This window comes from Myotis nattereri (assembly GCF_964212035.1).
Source record: "Myotis nattereri genome assembly, chromosome: 13".
Lineage (NCBI taxonomy): Eukaryota > Metazoa > Chordata > Mammalia > Chiroptera > Vespertilionidae > Myotis > Myotis nattereri.
Genome location: NC_138088.1, coordinates 54,144,734 through 54,169,353, shown reverse-complemented (window position 1 = coordinate 54,169,353; position 24,620 = coordinate 54,144,734). Strand labels below are relative to the sequence as shown.

The following is a 24,620-nucleotide window of genomic DNA, read 5'->3' as shown; positions in this document are numbered from 1 at the left end:
CTTTTCCCATAGATGCCGGAAGAAAGCAACTGATTCCCAGCCCAAATTACAACACATTTCAAATGACAGATCCAAAAGAATGAGATTTTATTATAAAACTCAAGGCGAATCCTTTTACCTCTTTCCTGAAAGGATCAATTAAGGCGATAATTGAAGGGAACTTGCTGATCAGATCCACATACAGGTCAACCATCTCAGTGGTGTTTTTGTATGTTCCCATCATCACTTCATACTTCCCCTTACTCTGGCGAGTGTAAGGAAGATATTAGAGGGTAAACACTGAATTCCTCAAATGTTAAAGATGGGGTTCAAACACATTTTCATTCATTTCACATAAAAGATTGCAAACAGATTCTTTTCAGGCCATATTCACATAAGAAATATACCCATTTTACTTTTAACGTCTGTTCCATATGAACCTGGGGAAAGCAAGTCACCATCCCCTTTGATGCATCACCCAGTGACTTCGGATGAAGCCTTCTGCACAAAAAACTAAGGTTTATGATGTGGTGCTTAGATAGATGGGCAACAACCTAAGTTCATAAAACAAACCATAGCGCCACGTAAACCTGCCCACTCGCCAGAACCCACCATCTTCCAACTCACACTGAACAAGCGGATTTCTTCTGCTGGGAATATTCTAGAATTTGAAAAGCAGGGCTAGGCTTTTGAAAGATAAAGTGATTATGTGAAGGCACTCCTCTCTCAGCATGCAGGTTCTAGTAGTACCAGTTCTGTCCTGAAAGTGTAATTCTAGTGCAGCCCCATTCATTTGAAGTCTGGTGAGCCCCCAAGTCATTAGGTACAGAGGTTAGCAGGGCTGTGGGATCTGTAGGTTCTCTGTAATACAGCACCCTTCCTCCAAGTCTGTGTTCAGGGATGGCACCTGGGATACTGAGGGAGCTGGAAGGGAACGGAATGGCTGTTTGGTTTGCTAGTGACTTCCTGCTGCCGCTAATGGACTGGATTCCACTGGAATGAGCAGGTTCTTAAGAAATCCATAATGCAAAGAACTTCATAACTTTTTCCACACTGAATAGCATCAAGGACTTTTAGTTTATTTGTTGTTGTTGTTAATCCTCATCTGAGGATATTTTTCTGTTGATTTTTAGAGAGTGGAAGGGAGGGAGAGAGACACACAGAGAGAAACATTGACTTAAGAGAGACACATCGATTGGTTGCCTCCCGCACGCGCCCCAACCAGGGCCAGGGATGGAACCTGCAACCAAGGAACGTGCCCTTGACTGGAATCGAACCTGGGACCCTTCAGTTCTCAGGCTGACACTCTATCCACTGAGCCAAACTGGCGACGGGCAAGAACTTTTAGTTTCTATACTTGAACGTTTTAAACTCCTATCTTGTCAGTAAGGAAATGCTAGACTTTGAACTAACATTATGGTAAGAATTATGTGATGTCAAGCTAATATATTTTACCCAATCTGAGCAATAAATACCCATTCAAGTTAGCACTAGGAGTCAGTATAGTCATAGTTCTTGGTATTCGTTGCTGATGAAAACATGCAATTATTTTTCTTAATGGTATGCCTAGGAACCAATCATTACGCGAAGAACAGGAAATTACATTAAACATTCCTTTATGTGCTTAGTTTCTTTAGAAAAGTAAAAGAACTTTTAGAAATCAGCTGAAACTTAGGGTTTCTATATACTGTTCAGATTCTCCTTTGAAATTGAAAGTTAGAATGCTAAATCAAAGTGAAATTCTATTTGGTCATATCTTCTGAATTTGACATTAACTACCAAGTCACCATAAATGCATATGAACGTGCTGGGCATTTTATAAAACCTGGACTCAGCATTTATGAATTTGGAAAAAGTATGTGTATGAAACAGACAACCTGTAATAGCTTTCGTAACATAAGTACTTCCCACATTTAAAGGTTAATTGCTGATAAAGGAAGTGAGGGCTACAACATTCTTAGATAAAACCTGTTTTCCATTCTCTTGCTTTTTAAAATAACTTCATGTGGTGTGGTCCCTAGGTGAAGTTTCATCACTAACACTCTGCCCTCCCCAGACTGTGGATAACACTGTGATGGGCTTAATTGGGTATATTCTCTAAATATACCCATAAACTTCAATAACTTGGAAATATTTTTATATTTAAAAAGTGAGTCACAGCACAAACTCCGAGAGCCACGTGTCTAGAAGGGTTTATCACGACACACTTAGAGCGGGTCTACTTTTCACGCTTGACAAATTCAGCATTTACCAACCAAGTGACTGTACTCAGCAAAACATCCCAATCCGTGAAATTATGTTTCAATAGCTCTCATGATTGCAATGTAAGCAACCCATTCTAGTCACTTTTATGACAGAATGTCTATATATACTTAGGATGTTTTCTGTTTCTTTTTAAAAATCATGTATTCTCTGGTCATTAGCTAACTCCATTTATATTTGGACCCACCCCCACCCCTTTAAATTAGCAACAACAAAAAGAGATCTATTTGAAAAATATACAGATCAGCTCTTCCTTTCAGTTCTAACTTAAAAATAATGTGACGTCAACCAAAAGCAAATGTTCTGCAGAAGAAACTTACATAGTCCACCAGCTCATGCGCAGCACAGTTGATGGCCAGATACAGATTCGTCCCCAGTTCTAGCCCCAGGTTCGCACAGATTCCTTGTATGGTGAGCAGGGGCTGCTCTATGGTGTCGTAATTGATGGTCAGGCAGCCCAGATGGGACATCTTGCCAGTGACCGGCTGCTGCAAGGTCAAAGGAAAATGACGGGTGTGAACACAGCACGTCACTGTTCTGGGAGTCTCCCGAGTTGGGTGCATTTTAGAAACAACTCTCCAGAGAGGGGCTCCTCTGATTCTGGATTAATCCTGTCTCGGTCCCACTCACCTCTGGGTGACCTCGGGGCACAGGTTTGCCCTGCGGTGTCTGGGAGTAATTTTCTTCCTTTCCTTGCCGAGGTTTTCGAGCGGGGCCTGGAGAACAACTTCCCTGTCTTCTGGGTGCGTGTGTTATCCCTTTACTGGCTCTGCCCTGGCTTATGGGCTCACCTGAGCTGCACCACCAGGTTGGTGACTTTCCAGGCTGTCCCTGTAAAGGTCTGTCCTGCCAGTCCCTCCCTCTGCCCTCTTCCCCCAAACCTGCTCTTTCCCGTGCTCCCTTTTCCTTTAGGAGAATAGAACTGCTAACACTTAGCACTGCAGCCCTCCTTCAGGAGGGCTTTCATTTTAAAAAGGACTGAAGACCTCAGCTCAGAGGGTGCAGCTGAGGGTAGATTTCAGTGGGAGAAGATCTGAGGAGTCAAAGGACGCCAGGGCAAGGCAGCCACACACCTCTCCCGGGAGGCCAGCCTTGACGTGCCTGGGCCATAAACCATGCACCATGTGATCATCACATAAGTTGAAGCGATATCAGTCCTGAGGGCTTAAGGGTGTGTGTGTGTGTGTGTGTGTGAACCACACTCAAGAGCTAATGTGAACCTAGCTCTAAATATCCCCTTGTCACTGGCAGTAGCCCTAGTTAATTCTAAGAACCATCCAACATTTTTATTGTAGTTGTAATCTTCACTCGAGGATATTTTCCCCATGGAGAGAGAGGAAGGGAGGGGAGAGGCAGAGATGTGAGAGAGACACATCGATTGGCTGCCGCCTGCATGTGCCCCAACCAGGGCCAGGGATCAGGGATTGAGCTGCAACCAAGATACGTGCCCTTGACCGGAATTAAACCTGGGACCCTTTAGTACATCCAACATTTCTAATGTTAGTGAGAGTTACCTTCTATTCAATAAAGGAAGAGTTGGGGAAATTCTTGTGTTCAGAGCACCCACAATACCAAAGGGACCAACTGAACAAGTTCGGCGTGTCTCCCAAGGCTCTTGCAGCCAGCATGGCAAACTTTCCCAAGAACCGTGTGCCTCACGCTTCTGGCAAAATCTGAGATCTGGCAATGTGTCCTTGGAAATGGTGCCTCAGTGTCTTCGGGGACCAGATGCTTACATCTGGAGTGGCTATCTTTCTGTGCCTTTCTCTCCTTGGTAGTAGCACGATTAAAATCTAAAGCACCTGATATGCGTTTCATTTAGTTAGCAGAGAGATTCAACTTCCCCAGCACTTTGCCTCGGGTTTCAAATGTAACCCTATTACTCAGAATGCTCCTCGGAGCCGTTGGTTGGCTAGATGCCTGCTGGCAGAAAGGTGAGGGCTGAGCGATATTCCAGCTCTCGGTTGCCTGGTTCAGTGCCTCTGGTTTGGTGCAGACTCCCCCTTGCATTAGCCCTGGTCTTGGAGCAAAGTGACTGCGGGAGAGACCAAGGGGCAGGGAATACGTAGATGAACTGCGTCACATACAAGGGTGGTAAAAAGGCAAGATACTGACCTGACCTCTTTTGCCTCCATTATGCCCTTTCTTCATCTCTGCTTTTGGAGGAGGGGGCTGTGGGACAGAAGATAGCGAGGTATCACACTGTGAATCTCTCTATTTCTCTCTCTCTCTCTCTCCACACACACACACACACTCAAATCATGCCAGCCACTCCCTACTTTTATAAACCCTAAACTATTTCTCAAAATCAGGCACATGTTCCCATTAGTTCATCCTTACCTCCTGCCTCCAATCATATCTATGGGGCGTGTAGATACTTTTTCATGCATTTCTACTCATATAAATAAAGTATTATGCATACAGAGTCCTCTCCTTGCCCATAAGGAATAAGACCACTGTAGGATTTGCTTTCACAAGCCCAACATGTTGTTTCAAATATTATCAGGGTACGAACAACTTTCTCCTACAAGGGGGAGGGGGGGTGACTTTTGGAAACAGCCAAGGGTCATTAAATCTGGTGACTGATGTGTGTTAGAGTCAGCTGAGATGAACAGCAAAGATATTTCCCGAAGAGACGTTCCCACAATTTGGGGGACTGATAAGGCTGCACTTTCATGTCCAGCACTTACTGGCTATAAACGGGGTCTTGTTAAAAATCAGCATGGTTCACACTTGAGTACATGCAAATACAGTGATCCTGCTCTGTGCACTATGGAGTCAGCTGACCTTTCCCCTGGTAAAAATAACAGGAGAGGGTCCATGTGCCAGGCAGGAGAGACACAGTGGTGAACAGGGCAGGCATGGGCACGGTGGGCAGCTGGTGGCAGGGGTGACCGGCTCTACCAGTATTTGAATTTTCACAAGCACGTTCATGAGCTACTTGTATAATCAAAAGGCAGTAAGATGTTTGAAAGTCGGGCTGAATGCAGAAAGCTCAGATAACCTGAATGTCCTCATCCTCGAGGCCGGATTTCCTCCACCTATTCTGATAACAACCACCAGTATGTATTGCTCACTGTTATGCCAGCTCCTACTCTGAGCACGTTGCTTGTATTGAACTCATTTACTCCTCACAATCTCCCCATGAGATGGATAGTCATCATCACACAGCTAAGGAGGGGCAAAGCAGAGTGCAAGGTCAGGGTTAACTTTTCCAAATCGGCAGGCGGGTCACCCATAAAGAGGTTTGCATTCTGAATAGTGTCACAGACCTGGCTCCAAGCTGGTGCTTAAAGCAATTCTGATCAACTGTATGGCTTCCTCCCTGACCCCATCACTACAGGTGAGGGAGGTGCCCCCACCTGCATGGACTCTGTGCTGGCAAGACAGCATTGGAGCCAAAGTTCCTTCCTCAGCCCCCATCCTATAGGGGCTGAAGGGCTAGGGCTTTCAAAAGCCTCATGTAAATGGATGGGGGATCCTGGATTGGATCCTAGAATGGGAAAGGGACATTAGTGGAAAAACCAGTGAAATTTGAATAAAGTCTGGAGTTTAGTTCATAGCAATGTGCCATTTTGGTTTCTTAATTTTGACAAGCATACCATGGTATTCTGTCCTGTTACATTATGTCCTGTAACATTGGGGGAAACCGGGTGGAGGGGTATTTGGGGACTCTGTACCATGTCTGCAAATTTATAGGCAAAGATCAGATCCCTCTCCTGGCCTCAGCCCTGCCCGTCAATGATGGCACAGCTGGCAACTCACAGCTGCCTGCCATCCTGCCTCTGTGGCCCCCCTCGAGGGCTGCTTGGTCAAGGGCACCTGTTTGCCCAACACTGGAACTCTAAGCAGACACAAGAGCCTGTGCCTTAACTGTTACTCCAAACTGCCTCTCACATCCTAGGGGCCAAATCCTCTCTTCCCTATGAATCGTAAGGATGATCTTAGCATAGAGCCAGCTGCCTCAGAAATCAAAACAAGATTACGTACCATTATAAGCTGGATCCACAGCTTATAAGCTTGGGAAACCCAAAGCAAACGAACACATTTTCCATATCAATAACACTATTGACTTAATTCCATAACCAACTATAATTTGGGCACTAGAAGTTATATGAGCATCAGTAACCAGATGCCATAAATTACTTACCGTTTCAATTGTCTTGCTTATTTGCTTCTGAATTTCCATAAGCATCTCCACACCCTGTAAGCAGAATAAACATGATCTTCCACAACGGCAGTCTAGAAGTTTTAAATATAAAAATTTTCACCACACACGGCTGTTTCTAACTCAGAATATTTGTAGGGTCCCTGACAAGGTCTATGACATCAGAAGATTAAATGCTAATCGTCAGCCCTCAGGTTCCCGTCCATCAAACATGAATGAGAGGCTCTTCCTCCTCAGTATCCTCTCTGCGTTGTCCAGAGCTGGCTGGTTCAGATGGTTGGATCAAGTTCACTTCATTCTATTTCACGGTCTCTTGACGGGACCTTCTTTCACTACACGTCACAGGTCACGAAGGGATTCTGCATGATAGTGTTTGAGTTCCTGTAAACCCACGGTCATTTAAAGAGTGGGAAAGCGTATTCTGATGACAATGGGATCTGCATATGAAGGCAGATAAAGAACGGTGGGCCAGTGCTCTGGTACCCACATCGCACACCCAGTCTTCACTACAGGAAAGATCCTGGCACCAGGATCTGAACTTGATCTGACAGACGGTGAGCCAGAGATAAAGCCTAGTCTCCAACTGACAAATTGGGAGGCAATGGTTATTCTCTTTAAAAAAGAATTCTTTACCACAAACCGTCTTGGGGTTTAAAAAACAATGATTTTTCACTGTATCACTGTATTAGCAGAGGGGATGGAGCTTCCTGTACTTTCTCCCTAAACATCCCCTATAGAGCATGAACACTGAAGTTCTCCCCAATACCTACTTAGTAGAATACTTCATGAGTATTTAAAGAAGGATATTGCCCTAGCTGGTTTGGCTCAGTGGACAGAGCATCAGCCCAAGGACTGAAGGGTCCTGGGTTCGATTCCGGTCAAGGGCACATAACTCAATCCTTGGGTATTAACCAAAATAAAAATTTTAAAAAAAGGATATTGACTCAGCCAAGACATGAAGAACAATATAGACACTAGCACACCGCTAAGTAGTAAAAATGCAACTTAGGGTTCCTTCATTCCATAGTCCATAAACATGCACTAACCCTCTCTTATGTGCCTGGCAACCTGCCATCTCTCATCTTCGGGCCCTGGAGTTTCTAACTCAGCAGAATGGGCTGCTAGGAAAGTGCCAGCTCCCTCTTGTTGCTGCTGGAGTGCATGGGCCAGGTAGCTCAGCTCTCCCAGGAGAAGGCCTGCACGGTTACACGCAAGTGGCTCCCCTGTGAGCCACTAGCATGAGTCAGCGCTGTAATGAACCCGAGATCCCAGGTGGTCTGACCGTGTTCCCGTTTGTTGGAGGTTTTGCTTTCTTCCCCTTTCCCTGATGTGTTAACATGCTTTTTCTCATTTCACATTTAATTCCCTCTCCTTTGGAGTCGTAAGTCTGGGGACCTACACTTAAAAACACATTGACGATAGAGTATATCTTTTTTTTAGAAAAAGTAGCCTGAGATAATGTAAGGTACTTGTTTAGCCATTAATCCAGGATGGGGTATACAGATCACTTCTTTCATTAAATTCAGCTTCCCAGGCGATGACTTCCCACAGCTGACCAGAGATACCATTAGCAAAGGAATAGTTAGCTTTGCTGGCTGTTCCTGAAATGGGAGAAAAGCAAGAGGAAATGAGAAACATGGTCCCTTCATACCGAGATGCCCAGGCTCCTGGTGACGGAATGTGATGGAGACTAACCTGATGGTGCTTCAGGGATGCGATATGGAAGTACAGAGGGTTACTGTCCAGCACGGCAATGGTTTTGGCGACAGCTAGTGACACGGCCCCTATGGCCATGCTGCCACAGAGCACAGGTTCAACAGGCTCTGGAGGTGAGATAGGTTTCTCTATGATAGTACTCTTCCGACCTGGCGGGAAAAACATGGATAACAGATTCCTTTTCAGGAAGTCTGACTCTAAGAAAACTATGAAACTATTTTTTTTAAGGCTTTACTTTACAGCTACAAAAGCTCAGCATAAAGAAAGGTTTAAAACTGAGGCTGGGAATAACATATTCTCCACCTCAACCCCCAACAAGTTATCTGTTCGACTTCATTTACCCCTCCCCAGTGCTCAGTCCTTAGCATGCATTTTGCCTAAGAAATGTGTAGAACATCCAATATGGGCAGATATTGCTATCCCACATTCCCTTCTAACAAAACTAGGGCTTAGAGATGTCAAAAGACTTGCCCAATATTTATCAGAAAGTTCAAAAAGAGAGGATTCCAGATCCTTTGTTTTCCTCTATACTACCACAGCTCTTGTATAGCCAGCTTGATGTTGAACATCTCTTCATGCATATATCTATACTAGAGGCCCGGTGCACAAAAATTTGTGCACTCAGGGAGGGGGGGTGGTCCCTCAGTCCAGCCTGTGCCCTCTCGCAGTTGGGGAACCCCAGGGGATGTCCACCTGCTGGCTTAGGCCCGCTCCCCGGGGGGATTGGGCCTAAGCTGGCAGTCAGACATCCCTCTGGCAGCCTGGGAGCCCTCGGGGGATGTCCACTTGCCAGCAGGGAGCAGGCCTAAGCTGTAGTCAGACATCCTTAGTGCGGCTAAGGAGGCGGGAGAGGCTCCCACCACCACCGCTGTGCTGGCAGCCGTCAGCCTGGCTTGTGGCTGAGCAGAGCTCCCCCTGTGGGAGCGCACTGACCATCAGGGGTCAGCTCCTGCATTGAGCGTCTGCCCCCTGGTGGTCAATGTGTGTCATAGGGACCAGTCATTCCCAGTCGTTCTGCTATTAGGGTCAATTTGCATATTACCCTTTTATTATATAGGATATCTTTCTCACCAGCCCCCAGCCAATGCCTTTTCTTTTAGAAATGCCTTCAGATCCAATCATCCAACCAGAATCCTTCGTCTTTCACTCTCATATGTTCTCGGCCACCCAGGCTGAGCAGGTACCACTGAGTCCATCATTAGTCTCTTGTGTCCTCCTGTCCTTCTTTTCCCCAGAGCTACTTGGGTCGAGCAGGTAAGATAAGTGGAGTAAGCACCTAGCACACAGTCAATGTTTAACAAGTTACTATCCCCTCTGACTTCTTCCCTTCTCTGTGTTCCACGTTCTATCAGTCAAAAGCAACCGCCAAATGAATATCCATTGATGGTCTCTACATGTAATTCAGTAGTGGCTGTCCTCGTCCTCCCAAGAGATTGGTCTAACATATTTTTTTTTTGTCCAAGGCAATTCTCCCCCCCATCCCAGGCCTCAGCATCTGAATCTGTGAAATAAGAGACTTCGTCTCCACGGTCTCTTTGGTCCCTTTCTGGTTCTGGTGCTTTTTTACTCAATGGAACCACATTAAGTGGGTATTTAGTTTGCACTTGGCATCATGCTAGGCACTGGCAGTGCTAAAGTGAACAAAGCATGGTTCATGCCCTCAAGGAGAGTGTTCTAGCTGGACAGATATACAAAATACTGTTATAATACAAGCAGCAGCTCCAGAATTAACTTACTGGAGGGACTGTTAGAAGGCACGGAACAAAGGGCCATGATGACTTCGATTATTTGCTTTACAATAGCAAAGTGTCCCAAATACATTGTTTATTAACATGTTACATAGGACTGAGAAAATGTTGGTTATCTTTAAAATATGGAGTGGCTTCCTGATGAACTAATGGAAATGTTGAGGGGCAGTTAAAGGTCCCCCATGCCACCTTCCCCTTCCCTGTCTCCGGCATTGCCACACATTCAGTGCACTTTGTGTATTTCGTAAATGCTCACCTCTGGGTAAGAACTATGTTCATCTTACAAAAATAAGTTAATAAATAAATGGAGGGTGAGATGGGGTAAAACCCTGACAGCCCAACATAGAAGCTTCAAGCAAGGAAGTAGCATGGAGGATGGATGGTACCTGCTGGTAGCCCAACCTAGGGCGATACCTAAGAGACTCTACCTCAACAAGGCAGTCTGGGCTTCAGTCTTTTGTCCTCACATGCTTGTTACTAAAGGTTCTGCAAGATGATAAGCCGCTGACCTTGCTTCTGTCCTTTTTTTTTGGCTGGAGGTGGAGGAGGAGGAGTTGGTGGTGGTGGTGGCATCAGAGAGGAAGACAGGTGTACTGCTGAGTTTTCCAGGCTCTTTTCCAATTCTTTTCCCTCATTATCTTCTTGCACTTTATTTTCAAAGAATGTCCTTAATGGCAAGAAAATATGGCGGTAGAGGGGCATAATTAGGGCTATCCCGTGTAGTTTCGGTCATGTTTTAGTGCTGACCCCAGTATGTTTTAATAATTAACTCTGCTTTTTAGCTACTTAAGAACAATCAGCTTCAGTTTCCAAGGCCAAAATACAATGGCGCTATTATGAAACAGTATTCAAGAACTGAAATTAATTTTGGCCTGGAAATAAATGCTTAAAGATTTCAGCCTTGTTTTTAAATAATTTGAGATTTGATTCTATTTGTAAAGTAAATTTGAAGATGTAATTTGATTAAGGGCTATTGAATTTTCTTTTCCAATAAATGACCGTCAGAAGAAAAAATGAGTCAAGAATAGAAAATGAAGTATGTAGCACTATGTGCAGGACTTCTTTTTCTGGAGGGTGGGGCGTAAAAACTTTCGGGAAATCTCCCTTAGGCACATCAACATAAAATTTCAGTCACACCGAAGAAACGAGGCTAAAAGTTCCCGTAGACAAAAAAAGCATCAATAAGTCAACAAAGACAGGGGAATCTGATTTGCATTAGACTAATTAATAATCCAGACGCTGGTGGGGCAGTGACATTAAAGTGCTGAGAGAAATTGATTTTAAACAAGGATTCTATACTCAGTTAAACTGTCAACCATGAGAGCAAAGTGCTGACATTTTCACACATGTTAAGAACTCAAAAACTTTACATCCTTTTCTCATTCTTACTTTTAAAGGAAACAATCCAGCAAGTTAAGAAAGAGGAGAACCTGGGATCTGGCAACAGGAGAACAAGGAAGGGATGTCTTACGGCATCTCTGCAGTAGGCCTAGAGAGGAGCCAGTCCAGATGGGAGGTTTGGGGAAGGAAAGCTCCAGAAAAGAAGTAATGTACAGAATAGAAGGTATGAATAATAACAGGAAACCTCCCCCCCCACACACACATACACACAAAAGGAATAAGTGTAACAGCATTCAGAAACCAAAAACTAATTTTATAAAAAGGTTTTTACAAGGGTCATGATCCAACTCTGAGCAAACTCAAATATAATGTTATGTGCAATTTAGCAGGGGATGAAGCTTTGAGAAACAGCATCCAGTTGACCTTCGTATGGCCAAGAGATGGTGGCATTGGACCCGCACAAAAGGAAAATGCTAGCCTCCACTTCACTGCGCACAGGACAATCCTCACAAAGCCCCACTAAACAGTCCCTTGGTTTTCACGTTTCAGAGTCAACTGCTGGGCAAGGTATGGAAGACCTGCTTGTGTCTGGAGGACAGAAAATAAGCATCACTCATTCATTGTGACTATATGGAAGGCTGTGGGATGCTCAATGAGGGTATATGAGGAGGCGGGGAGAGGGAGGGAGGGGACATTAACTCCAATCTTAATTCTGTTCCTGAGAATCTTTTTACTGAATCCCAAGGAGGCTCTATGCACGAAGAGAGGTTGGAAGTCCTTATGTCCTAATTTTGCCTTACACAGCAAAATTTTAATAATGGTTTTCAGAAGAAAAGCAACATTTTATGCTAAAGCTTGCTGCTTTAGCATAGGCTTCTTAACTGACTAACTGCTGTATCCTATGGATATCAGAGACCTGTTTTATTGACAGGTGAATGGAAAGGAAACATATATATTTATACCACACACTTACATTTCTTTCTTTCTTTTTTTAATCCTCACCCGAGGATATTTTTCCATTGATTTTTAAAGAGAAAGTGGAAGAGAGAGGGAAAGACAGAGAGAAATATCGATGTGAGAGAAACACATTGATTGGTTGCCTCCTGCACATGCCCCTGCAGGGCTCAGGCCAGGGAGGAACCTGCAACCGAGGTATGTGCCTTTGACGGGGATCGAACCCAGGACGCTTCGGTCTGCAGGCTGATGCTCTCTTCACTGAGCCAAACCGGCTAGGACTGCACACTTACATTTCAAAGTGGAAGACTGACCTGAGCACCTGGTCCACCTCAGCCTGGTTGGAGGGCTCTAGGCCCTGAAGCTCCTGGGTGATGTTTTCGTTGACCCACCGCACAGCAATGCTGACGGCATCCAACCTCTCTGCTTCCATCGCTTCAGCTAGCTCGGGCACGGCGTTCTCGGAGACTTCGAAGTGAGTCGCCATCATCACAGAACAAATGTACTGAAAAGAATACAACGTGTTCTACAATTTCTCTACCTCCTGCAGAAAATGGGAGATGTATCTGGCTTTTGATGTGCATATTTTATCCCTACTTTCAAAGGGAAAATGAGAATATATAATTTTCCTTGAGGTATTTTTACAGCTACTGAAATACTATGGAACACAACTTCAGGGGACACTTAAAATTATTGCCTTGTTAAAATCCCCTTAGGCCCTGGCCAGTGTTGCTCAGTAGTTAGAATGTGGAACCATGCATGGAAGGGTCGCGGGTTTGATTCCTGGTCCAGGGCACATACCTGGTTGCAGGTTCAATCCCCAGCCCCAGTTGGGCCAGCCAATCAATGTGTCTTTTTTTCTCTCTCTCTCTTCTCCCCTCCCTCCTTCCCTTCTACTCTCTCTAAAAATCAACAGAAAAAAATATCCTTGGTTGAGAATTAGCAGCAGCAACAACAACAAAATCCCCTTAGAAAAACCTTATATTTAAGCTCATTTTTATCACTAGCTCTCCAATAAATAGCGAAAAGTATACAGATTTAATCATAATTATTTTCCTTCCAGAAACTATAGCAAAATTGCTTCTAACAATGCATAGGAATTACTAAAATGTAGCGATTAAAATGAATTATTAGAATTGTGAAAATGCATTTTTCTTTAGGTAGTTCACTCTATATCTCTCTAAATCTACATAGAATCTAGATATAAATATATCAATCTATAAACCTATCTGTAGATTGATGGAACTCATCATAATAATAATGTCAGGTTTTCAAAGGATTTTTGCTCCATTTCCTTTCTCCACCTTGGATCGTCTTCAAGTTAGCAAGTACCATATTACACTGAAACATAATAAAGCCATCATGGTTGATTGTATGGTTCCTACTTTATGTACATGCCTACCAAAAAAAATGTATGTGGGTGTGTTTCACAAACACTGTATTTCAGAACATTCGTTTCCCACAAAATAGACAATAAATGTAGCCAAGAACCCATGTAGGCGGCCTCGTACCTTGGGAAAATTCTGAATGGTGCAGAATATTTCCACTTGGAGGGTGGGAAGCCCCAGTCCGTCCAGCACATGCTTCCCCACCACTTTGCAGATGGTGGGTGGCTTCGCAAGTTTAGAAAAGCAGTTTGCCTTTAACACAGAAAGATAAAAGTCAGGATACCACACCTAACTCACCTTTAAAAGGTCATTCACAGTTACTCTAGTTTCTAACAAACTCCCCCCACCCCCAGTGTCCTCCTCGTGCCAGGATGAGTCTAGCTCTAGCTGCTCTGGGAACTGCCCCGCCCTCACGGAAATTTGGGTGTCACCTGATGTTGAGTCTACGATACATGGGGTGATCTGTTGTCTTTTCAACTCTCAGCAGAAACTCACATGCATTTCTTAGTTCAAGGCCCTGTGTCATTCTTTAGCTGGCCCTCACCTATCCCTCCAAGATACCAGCGTCAATTGGTCCCTAGAACACGGCTGCATGAAAACGTAAGAAACCTTACGTGGGCCAGTTTTTATTCCTCCCAGCAAGGCCTCTGATAATTGAATGCTGAAGAGTTATGCAGAGACTGCTGCAGTGGCCATCAGTTCACGCATAGAATTACCCCATTTCCTTTCTCCACCGGGTCGAAGAGGATTGTTGGAACCTTGGTAACAGCACTTTCATTGATGTGGGAGAAGAGCAGGAGCCATGTGGGAGCGATCCCAGAATGAGATGGAAGAAAGAGAATGAAGCTGCGGTGAGAGCCCACTCAAGGAGCCCGAATAAAAAGATTCGAGATGGTGTTTCTACTCAGGAGCTAAGACAGAAGGTGCAGGGCTCTCTCTTAAGCACGCCAGGCTCATGACTCAGCATCCGGACAGATCTCAAACTACCAGGGCCTCTCTCTGCACGACCTTTCTCCCTGCGGCAGGGTGATCGGGTGTCTTTGTGCGTAGCAGCATGATGACTAGATTCTAAGAGGGACTGTTCCAAGACTACCTACCAGACGTGATGTGGCAGCACTTACCAAGCCTCTGCATCATGCCTGCCAATGGCTTTTGATAAAAGCCAGTCACAAGGCCAAGTTCTGAGTCACGGTGGAAGGGACTCTCACAAGTCCGTTCACTCTGGTTGGAATGGTTCATTGGGGACCACCAAGATGACAGTCTATTATAGGGCTAAGCCTCTGCCTGATTCACCTGTGAATTTTGTGAGGAAGGAATAAAGAGTATTGCTATTGCCCACAAGGACCTGAATCCTTTAATATGTAAGAGAAGTGCCCTGGCCGGTTTGGCTCAGTGGATGGAGTGTCGGCCTGCGGACTGAAGGGTCCCGGGTTCGATTCCGGTCAAGGGCATGTACCTTGGTTGCGGGCACATCCCCAGTGGGGAGTGTGCAAGAGGCAGCTGATTGATGTTTCTCTCTCATCGATGTTTCTAGCTCTCTATCCCTCTCCCTTCCTCTCTGTAAGAAAATCAATAAAATATATTTTAAAAAAATATGTAAGAGAAGCATGCAAGAAATGGCATTTGAGCTCAACACTGGAGGAGGTGCAGTATTTCAACAGGTAGATGATAGAAATCCAGTGTAGATACTTCTGGTAGATGGACTAGGATAAGGAAAGGGGAGGGAAGTGGGAAACTTCAGGCTTTAGGGGAAAGTGGGCCATATGGAGGAGCCAGGGAGGGGGGGAGGGTTACCAGAGGTAGAGAGGGGAGCGCTATGAATCACACACCGAAAGGTGTTTGATCTTACTCGGTAGCCACAGGAGTTTCCAAGCAAAAGAATGATGGTCAGATTTAAGATCCGGAACATTGCGCTGGCAGCACTATGCGCCATGGACACAATAGAAGGAGAGACTAGGTGAGAATAAGGAAGGCTCAAACTAGGGCAGTGAGAAGGAAAAGTGGGCTTTTTTGCCCACCCAAATTCCTTAACAACCTTCAAAGTCCAAGCCAAAACTTTCCCAGACACTACAGCCCTCAGGGATCTTTCCCAACCCTGAATCCTTTAGTAAGCTTAAGTGATCTGTCCCTCAGTCTAGCACACAACGGTATATCACCTTATCTAGTATCCATTTTAAAAAATATTTGGCTTTGCCTCTAACCAAAGTATAAACTCTCGGAGAGCTACGCAAACTAAAGTCCTGGCTGCCTGATAGACTGGGAAGAGCATTACACCAGGGAACCAGAGTCCAAGTTTCTAGTCTTAGCTTTTGCTCTAAGTAGCTCGGAGACAAAAGCTTGGTGTCTTTGTAAAATGAGGAGCTTGGACCAGTTAACTTTCAAGATTTCCTCTAGCAAGAAATAGTGGACTTCAGAGTTGCATTCATTAATTCATTCATTCATCCTATAAATAGTTTGGGAGTGTCGACTATGTACCAGGACCTCTGCTGGGTACTAGGGACAAAGACCTGGTTTGATTTCTCCCTGCAGTTCTTTGTACCCCTTGGGAAAAATTTAAGTTCACTGGGCCAGTTTATTTGTAAAATGGGAACATAATTTTCACCTCACAGGGGTCCCAAGGATTAAGAGAAATAACATATAAAGCACTTAACACAAGGAACGCAATACACACCTCGCCCTCAGTCCACCCCCAACTCTTTTTTTTATTGCTTAAAGTATTACAAAGAGTATTACATATGTCTCCTTTTTTTCCCCCCGCCCTTGACAATCCCCTGGCCACCCCCAACTTTGATGTAATAGGCCACGAGAGAAAAACAAACATTCCTCAAGAATCCTCTGAGCCCACTGTCTCCATAACATGTGCTTCTGAACCCTGTACACACATCGGGCTTCTTCGCAGCATTTACAGACTCTGCTCGTTGTCAGACCTCACCATAGTGCAAACTCCTGCTAGTCCCCACCACCACGCAGCCTTCCAGAAGGTAGGTGTTGGTTAATACTTATGGGCCTGGAAGCGAGAAAACGCTTGCTTTATTTTAACTGCTCATTGCTTCAGGCTAAGGTTTGTGCCAGAAATCGCACTGGGCACAGCAACCAGGAAGGTGATAGGAAAAGGCGCCTGCTCTCCAAGGAGCTTACTGTGCATCCAAAAAAAAAAAAAAAAAAATGCCGCAGGGACTGGGACCGCCGAAGGACAACCAGTCCAGGGCGCAGCCAAGACTTTGATCTGAAATGGAAGTTTAGTGGGGCTGGTCAGGTGGGGCCAGGCATCCAGGCAGGAGCCAGCCTTGATGTGAATGAAACTCGGAAGCAATGGGAGCGGGCTGGGCCTGAGGTCCCCGCCAGCCAGCGCGTTCATCCCGCGACCAAGAGGAGGCCGCTGGAGGCGGGGAAACTGAGCTGCGCGGTGTGAAGGTCTGTGTTTACAGGAACAACCGGCAGCCGGGGCCAGCCGTCCCGAGGCAGCGAGGAAGCCTGGCAGGCACCGAGCTGTCGCCGTAGCAACAAATCCGCCTGGAGCCCACCATCCTCCAGCTGCTTCCCGTCCACCACTTTCTTTCCGGAATCTCCTCCGCCCCAGGTGCCCCGCTCGGCTGCTGCCCTGCAGGATCGCCTTCCCGCACCACCGCGGTCGCCGAGCCCGCGGCAGCGATGCGCGTGCGCGACCTCGCGGCGCAGGCGCACAGCGTTGCCGCAGCGCGGGACCGGGGGGGGGGCGGGGGGGAGGGGAGGGGCTGGAGGGAAGCGGGTGCTGTCCCAGGTCCCTACCAGGTGCCCGTAGACGTCGGCAGGCTGGAGGTAGAAGGTGGAGTTGAGCAGCTCTTCCAGCCTGCGCGGGACGTCGTTCTCCCGGTAGTACTCCAGCGCCTGCTGCTTCAGCCTCCGCAGCTCCCTAGCGGGCCCACAGCCGCGGCCGCTGCCTTCGTCCCCCATGGTAGGCGATTTCAGGCGACCGCGGGGGTTAGCCTGGGGGCCCGCGAGCGTCTTCCGCGTCGCTAAGCAACGCCACGCCGAGCGCGACCCCAAATCTCGCGATGCTTCCAGCCCCCTGGCGGGAGCTGGAAAAGACCCCCTCGGCCCTCCTCCCTCACGTTTCCCGACCAGCGCTTCCCCGGCGTTGGCGTTGCTGGTCGCCACTTCCCCCGGCGTTTTCCAGATGGGGAAATAGTTAGCGATCGCAGGTAGCGCCTTTGGTGGGAGTGTTGGAGGCGAGCCCCAGCTTCCAGTGGGGGGCTCGAGCCTGGAGCGGCGCGGGGTCCCGTGGCCCTGGAACTCGGGCCCTCGGCCTTTGCCACCCGTCCCCTTCGTTCCTCCGGGGACGGGTGGCGAGGGCGGCCGTGCATCCTACCCTCCTGGGGAGGGAGGTAAGGACCCAGGGTTTGCTCCCTAAGCGGTGCAGGTCCCCGGAGTTAATGACTTCATTCATTCATTCATTCATTCACTCACTGCCCTGAGCCGAGCCGTGTTCTGGCGGGGCATCCTGTCGCGGACTCCCGGGGAGGTTAGTTGGGTTAAATCAGTGGATGAAAAGAGATTTGGGGTGAAACTTAAGGATATTTATAGTTCAGAAGGCTGGGGGGAGGGTATAGAAGACTTTCTGGGTCGCGTTCCCTCTCCAAAACCCTCGCAGGCTGCCCGCATCCTGCCCGTTTACATCCAAGCTGCCTGCGCGGCTTCAGTGCCCGGCCGGTGTCCTGCAGGGTCCTAGGCCTTGCAGTGCGCGCCCCGCTCCAAGCTTCTGCTGCAGGAACCCGCCGAGGTGCACGGGGCGTTCGTGTGCTACTCTAGCCTGTGTGTGTGTGTCTGACCTAAGCAGGTCACTTACACGGTCTGTGCCGCACTTGGATCGTCTGGAAAACACATCCTATTCACCTACTCGGCCCGGTTCACTGGTCCCTTAGGAGAACACGAGTGAGAAAACATTTGAAACCACATAGTTATTTCCAGTAGGTGCACGTACATCTGTAAAGACATTTGATTCTATAAATACTACAATAGGGGCCCAGGCAGGTACCTCCTCCTGAACTTTTCTCCCCGTTTTCCCGGAATCTCTAATGGGATGAATGTCTCCCTTTCCAGGGTGCTGTAAGTCATCACAGACCTACCTCCTCCTCCTGGCTGGATGGCCATGCCGGCATGTAGGAGCCGAGCGTGAGTCATACTCACATCCACCCAGGAGCCCGGGGCCCGCAGGGAGGGAGCATGGGCTCTGCTGAATGGTGTTGGGGGAACCTTTGTACAGAATAAGCCCCTGCCATTGCTGCTGCTGTTTCCGGTCCGCCTTTGTGCCTTTCCTCACACCCCCCTGGATGGAGGGCACCCCCTTTTCTAGTAGCCCGTCCTTTAAGGCCCAAGTTGAGTCCCACTTCAGAGAAGCCTTTTCTCACACTCGAGCTCTCCTCACTCTGCCCTTCGTATCTTCTGAATCCTTCCCCTGGGCCACAACGTTCAGCCCTCAGGGATTTCTCGACTCATTTGACATTTTAATGGGACATCTGGAAGTACCCTGAGCTGGGACCACCATGTCTCAGAGTCTCCTCTCTGTAACGCATTCGCCTCTCAGGTCCATGAGGACAGGCATCTGGTGTCTTGTTCACCTTTGCATCCCCAGCAACAGCACATTACCTGATAGAATAGACGCTCAGTAAATATCTGTCGAGTGAATGAAGGGTTTTTGCACATAATAAGTACTTCATACATACCTAACACAATCAGAGATGTTGGGTGAGTACTGAGGACACCAGGCTGGCTGGAGCAAGAGGTTTATTTTAAAGAATTATGAGAAATAAGGATGGAAAAGTAGTCTGAGCTGAGACTGTGAAGAAGCTGCAGTGCCATTCTGTAAGAGTAGGCAGCCATCCCACATTTCTGACTATGGGATAGCAAGATGGAAGTGGTGTTTTAGGAAGTTACCCGGCAGCAGTGGGTAACTTTGATAGGTGTTTTGTTATACAGCAAGCAGGAGACCCAGGCAGAAAATGATACAGATGTAAGGCCCTAAACAATAATAGTAGCAATGAGAAGAGAAGGGTGAGAGAGATGATCTGAAGCAAGGCTGAAAATCGCTTTGAGGTTGGGGGACCAAAGGTGACTGTTGAGGATAGCCTGTAGAATTGCGTGACAGTTGACAGAAATGGGGGGAAAGAGTGATCTGGTTTTGTTGGAACAGGATTCATTTGGTTTTAGACATGTAGGACTCTGGTATCCCACAGGAAAGGGAAAACTGAAGACACAAGATACCCACAACAAATTTAAAGTTGAATAAGAACAGATGAATCTTCTGGAAGGAAAAGGGGAAAACATCCTCTTGAACTCAGGATCTAAATGTTGGGGAAGGAATATATTTAGGATATAGGAAGAGGATAAGGAGCTATTGTAGGAGACCCAAAAAAAGCGCTTATGGAAGAAAAAAAAACACCCCCAAATCATAGAATCTAGGACAGAGAGTTGTGGAACTATGTCAGCTGTGTGTGTGTGTGTCTATGTGTGTACTGAGCACACAGGATAAAGTCTGAAAGGATATCATGAGCATGTTAATTGTGTCTTCCTTGGGTTATGGGAATATAGGGAACTTTTATTTCTTTTTATCTATTGGTAGTTTCTGATTTTCCTAAAATGAATGTATAATTTTGAAGAATTACATTAAAACTATTTGAGGAAAGGATGTTACGTCAAATATTACGAGGAGAACTGAAGACGGAAAAGATTATTAGGGACTTCAGTTCTTTCCTTGTAGATCATTCTATCCCCTCAAATAAAAATAAAACTACTTGTAGGCTAAATGATGAATAAATAAACCTGTCATTCCTATTTACAGTTGATTCAGTCAATCAACAAACATTAATTGAATGAATGCCTACCATGTGCCAGGCACTGTTTTAGCTATTGGGCGGGTGGAGGGCAGGGGGACTATGAATAAAATAGATAGCATTTCTACTTGTCATGGCACTTAAGTTCTAATTGTGCTCCAGTAACACATTTTAGTGACCAATTGGGACAATAAACTGAAATAAGAGACGTGAAAGCATTTTGAAAAGTTGGTAGCTAGGGGTTTAAGTGCCTGTTAGTGTTGACAGGTTCAGAGAAAATAAAATGATTATTCACGAATATACCAATTTTCTTATTTTCCATAGATATAGAAGTTCTGGGGTTTTAACTATAAAATACATTCATACATATGCATCTTTTATACAGACTTAACACATTCCTTATTCAGTACCTTCATATTAAGACTAAATGTCCAAGGGCACTTACAGAGCATGGGAGCTTGAAAGGGGGTGGAGTGCTGCCAACCCTAAAGGCATGAACTGGAGAGTTGAGCAGGGGAAGGAAAGGAAGAGAAAGGACAGATTCAGGATATATAGAAAATTCTGGCACATATCCGGTGACAGTGGGTAGGACTATACTCTCCTCTTTTAGAAAGAGAAGAGATATTAGGAAGAGGACATGACCACGGCTGTTAACTTCCCGTTGGAAGGGATGTATGGTGTGGGACAAAGACCATTTGGGAATTAGAAAACCTAGATTATAGGAATCCCAGTTGTCCCAATATCTTCCAAGACCGATTCAGTGAAATTAGGGGACTGTATTAGATCAGTGTTTCCTAACCTTTTGGATGAAGACTCCTTTTGAACAACAGAAAATTGAGGACTCTCCTCCCCGTGTAATAGTGGTTGTGTACAGTGATTATGAATTCAGTAGTATGTCTAGAGGCATTTGTATCTCATTCATGGAAACGTACATCTGACAAAGAGATGGTATTTGTGAGCAAGCCATTCTCCAGTGTTGGGAATGTGTTTGGTGTACATTGGAAGTTGTGGGGCCCTTGCCCACAGCCCACGGGCTTCTTGGGGATCCTGATTGAGAACTACTGAATTGGGTCTCTCCACCTTAGATCTCTTCTACTTTGTGGCTCTGGTTTAAGATAAAATATCAGGACATATTAGGGTCTTCCTATCTGCTAATGGAAGACCCTTCTTAGAGGAAATTAACCATTCTCTTTCTGCATTTCAAATAGGATTTCTGAGCTATGTCAGACATTTCCTAAATGAATGAGAATAAAGAAAAACGTATTTGTTCATTTTTCCTTAATCCTTTCTGACATCTTTATATAAATTGGAACTTGTTTGCCATGACTTTAATGTTCAGAAGTGATTATGTAGATGTTATTTTGGGGTTGCTATCAAGTGCTTGTTAATTCTTCTTTCCTGCATTTGCCATCTGCGTTGAGTATCATTTTTCATAGGGAACTAATGAACATGATTGCAGGTGTCTAATCACAAAATCATAGAAACTAGAGACAGAATAGATGGATATGTTGTCTTTTCCTCTTGTGGCGAACGGGAGTAATAATGTTGCCCTTACCCAGTTGTCATGAATAAGAAATATGATTGCCAAGCTAATTTGCAATATAAATAGCTGCAAATTAAATGCTAAGTAATAAAAGCAGGAATTATTTGACTAATAAAAAATGTTTTTCTGTAATTTGATTTTTTCACTCCTAATGCCTCCTGGCAGTAGACATTACCATTATAGTAATAATAACAACAACAACCACAGAAGCAACTACCATTGATACAGAGCAATGTTATATGCCTGGGGCTTTTCTCATATCATCCCATCGCATCTGTAGAACAACCACAAAAGGCAAGTGGCCGGCCCAAGGTTACACAGTTAATAAAGAGTAGAGTTGGAATTTGAACTCAGGTCTGACCACTCCAGTGTCCATGCATTTTCTGTGGTGCTCCACTGCTTCTCAGATCTGGAACTCTCTAAGTAAAAGTCTACCGTCTCGTGTCAGCTATTGCTGGACTCTCTCCCATTCTCTGCCAGTTGAGTTGCTTCCATTGAGGGCTTGGAGCAAGGAGCCTGGATAAGTGGTAATATTAATGTGATCCCTGGTTCTCACTCTGGGCTGCACATTAGAATCATCTGGGGATTCTACTAGATTCTTCTAGAAGGTAAGCACCATTTGAATTTAAGCATCGCAAAGAGAAGGATTCTCTATTTTATTCACTGGTAGGGTGAGTACTGAAGATTACTGATGCCTGGGCCCTACCCCAGACCTATTAAGTCAGAATCTCTAGCATAAGTATTTTTTTATTTTATTTTATTTTTTAAGCTTTTTTAAAATAATATGTTTTATTGATTGTTTTACAGAGATGAAGGGAGAGGGATAGAGAGTTAGAAACCTCGATGAGAGAGAAGCATCGATCAGATGCCTCCTGCATACTCCCTACTGGGGATGTGCCTGCAACCAAGGTACATGCCCTTGACCGGAATCGAACCTGGGACCCTTAAGTCCGCAGGCCAACACTCTATCCACTGAGCCAAACCGGTTAGGGCAAGTATTTTTTTATATGTGATATCAATGGGCAGCCAAGGTTGAAACCACTGCTCTACAAGCTTTCTTCATGGATCCTGTCAAAAAGAGAATAGCTAATGCTTCACCCAGGAGTGGTCTGATAACAGAAGCAGCCAAGATGGCCCAGAAGCATGGGGTCTTGAAATCAGACCCCATGGGTCCAAGTTCAAATTCTTTCAGCTCCCAGCTGTGTGACCTTGTGCAAGTTTCTAAAACTCTCTGAGCCCATTTCCCCATTGCTAATATTTTCAATTTCATAGGATTGCTATGAGATTAAATTTAAAAATCCATGTGAACTTTTCCCCACTGGGCCCAACATACAGTACATGGTATCATTATTACCACAGAAATTGAGGAAAAGGAAAATGTAGCATTTTTAGCAGTTTTTGCAATATTTGAAATCTTTTGTTTAGCTTTGTACAGAAATTTGGATGGAATTGAATTAAATGATAAGAGGAACTTCCCCCTCCCTTTCAAAATAATATTAGTGACCTTCTGGTAATCTTTCACTTTTATTTTAACCTTTACCATTTGTGCAAATTATAAAGTGGATGGGTTATTTCTCTCTTGCTTCCCAAGTAAAGCAGTAAGCTGGAGCCTTAGTCCCAAAGTGAGTGCTCAAAGCTGGCATTCTTGTCAAAGGCTGTTTTAGATTTAGCCTTCCGGTCATTTGTTCAAAGGGCTTTGACACTGAAGACCAAAAGATACTGTTGGAGATGCTACTGCTGGCAGTTTAATTGGTATTTTTCAAGGTATAGACACACAGTTTCTCTATAGGCAGAATGAAACTGGAAATACGGCAATTATCCAGTGAGTTCAGACAGTAAAGAAAAAAGGAAGAAATCAGGCAAAAGAAATCCTTTAAGCAAGCAAGCTATTTTACCTTTTTATTTTTATTTTTTGCCACTTTAAAATAGATTTTTTTTTTTTTTTTTTACTTTTTAGAAGTAGATACAATTTAAGAGTATTTTTAATGACAAAATTAGGGGACTAGTAAAGCAAATACGTATACAATATCCTACAAAAGGCAGGTTTTCTAATTTTTACTTCTTTGCTTTGTGTGTGTGTTTACTTCTTTTCTTAATATAAAAGTAGTAAAAATTAAAAACAATCATCGCATTTACTGTGAATGAAGAAAATGTTAACCCTATTTCCATATAGGGGGCAGCAAAGAAGAAGGAGGGGAAGAATCCTAGTCAAGTGGGCCGGTTAGATGTTTATCAAGTTATGGCTAAACATGTTTTCTGTTACTGCAGCACATCTTGATTTGGTTGCCTCCTGGCCCCTGAGAGTTGTGTGCCCACCTATTTTGTTGTTGCACTTAAATGAGAGCTAATAAATTGTTTGACTTTTATAATTAAACTTAAGACCCTGATTGAAGGGGATTTTAGCTTCCCTGAAAATGTACTTTAAGTTAATCTGCTTAAGAGGAATTATCTGTTTCTTATTAGCAAAATGAAAAGACTGTCACTGGCTGGCCATGAATCTTATAGTATTGTTAGCCTTCGAAATGGCAAAAAATTAAGTTGTCACATTTAGGTCTTGACTCTTTGCATTTGTTATTGGCAAAGGGTAGGCTTATCTTTTATTATTGTTATTCTCTTTTTCTTCCTTGATTTGCCTTTTTGTTGTTGTTGTTGTTGTTGCCCTGTTTAAGAAGTTGGAGAATTTCATTTTTTGAATATTTTAAAAAAATGCTA

At 44.9% G+C, this 24,620-nt stretch overlaps 1 protein-coding gene and 1 long non-coding RNA gene across 2 annotated transcripts in view; one reads left to right on the top strand and one right to left on the bottom strand.

Annotated features, from left to right (window-relative positions):
• The window catches only part of ENO4 (enolase 4), a 24,047-nt gene extending 6,485 nt beyond the window's left edge, over positions 1 to 17,562 (bottom strand). The window contains exons 1-10 of the mRNA XM_081105385.1: positions 17,325 to 17,562; positions 13,680 to 13,808; positions 12,483 to 12,673; positions 10,383 to 10,540; positions 8,105 to 8,274; positions 7,879 to 8,010; positions 6,392 to 6,445; positions 4,357 to 4,413; positions 2,562 to 2,729; positions 119 to 244 (exon numbers count right to left, since the gene is read on the bottom strand). Coding sequence (XP_080961511.1) covers positions 119 to 244; positions 2,562 to 2,729; positions 4,357 to 4,413; positions 6,392 to 6,445; positions 7,879 to 8,010; positions 8,105 to 8,274; positions 10,383 to 10,540; positions 12,483 to 12,673; positions 13,680 to 13,808; positions 17,325 to 17,489 — 1,350 coding nt within the window. The 5' untranslated portion in view covers positions 17,490 to 17,562. The remainder of the gene's footprint in view (positions 1 to 118; positions 245 to 2,561; positions 2,730 to 4,356; positions 4,414 to 6,391; positions 6,446 to 7,878; positions 8,011 to 8,104; positions 8,275 to 10,382; positions 10,541 to 12,482; positions 12,674 to 13,679; positions 13,809 to 17,324) is intronic.
• Positions 17,362 to 24,620, top strand: part of LOC308529336 — a 24,591-nt gene continuing 17,332 nt past the window's right edge. The window contains exon 1 of the long non-coding RNA XR_013996763.1: positions 17,362 to 17,490. This is a non-coding gene — a long non-coding RNA (uncharacterized lncRNA). The remainder of the gene's footprint in view (positions 17,491 to 24,620) is intronic.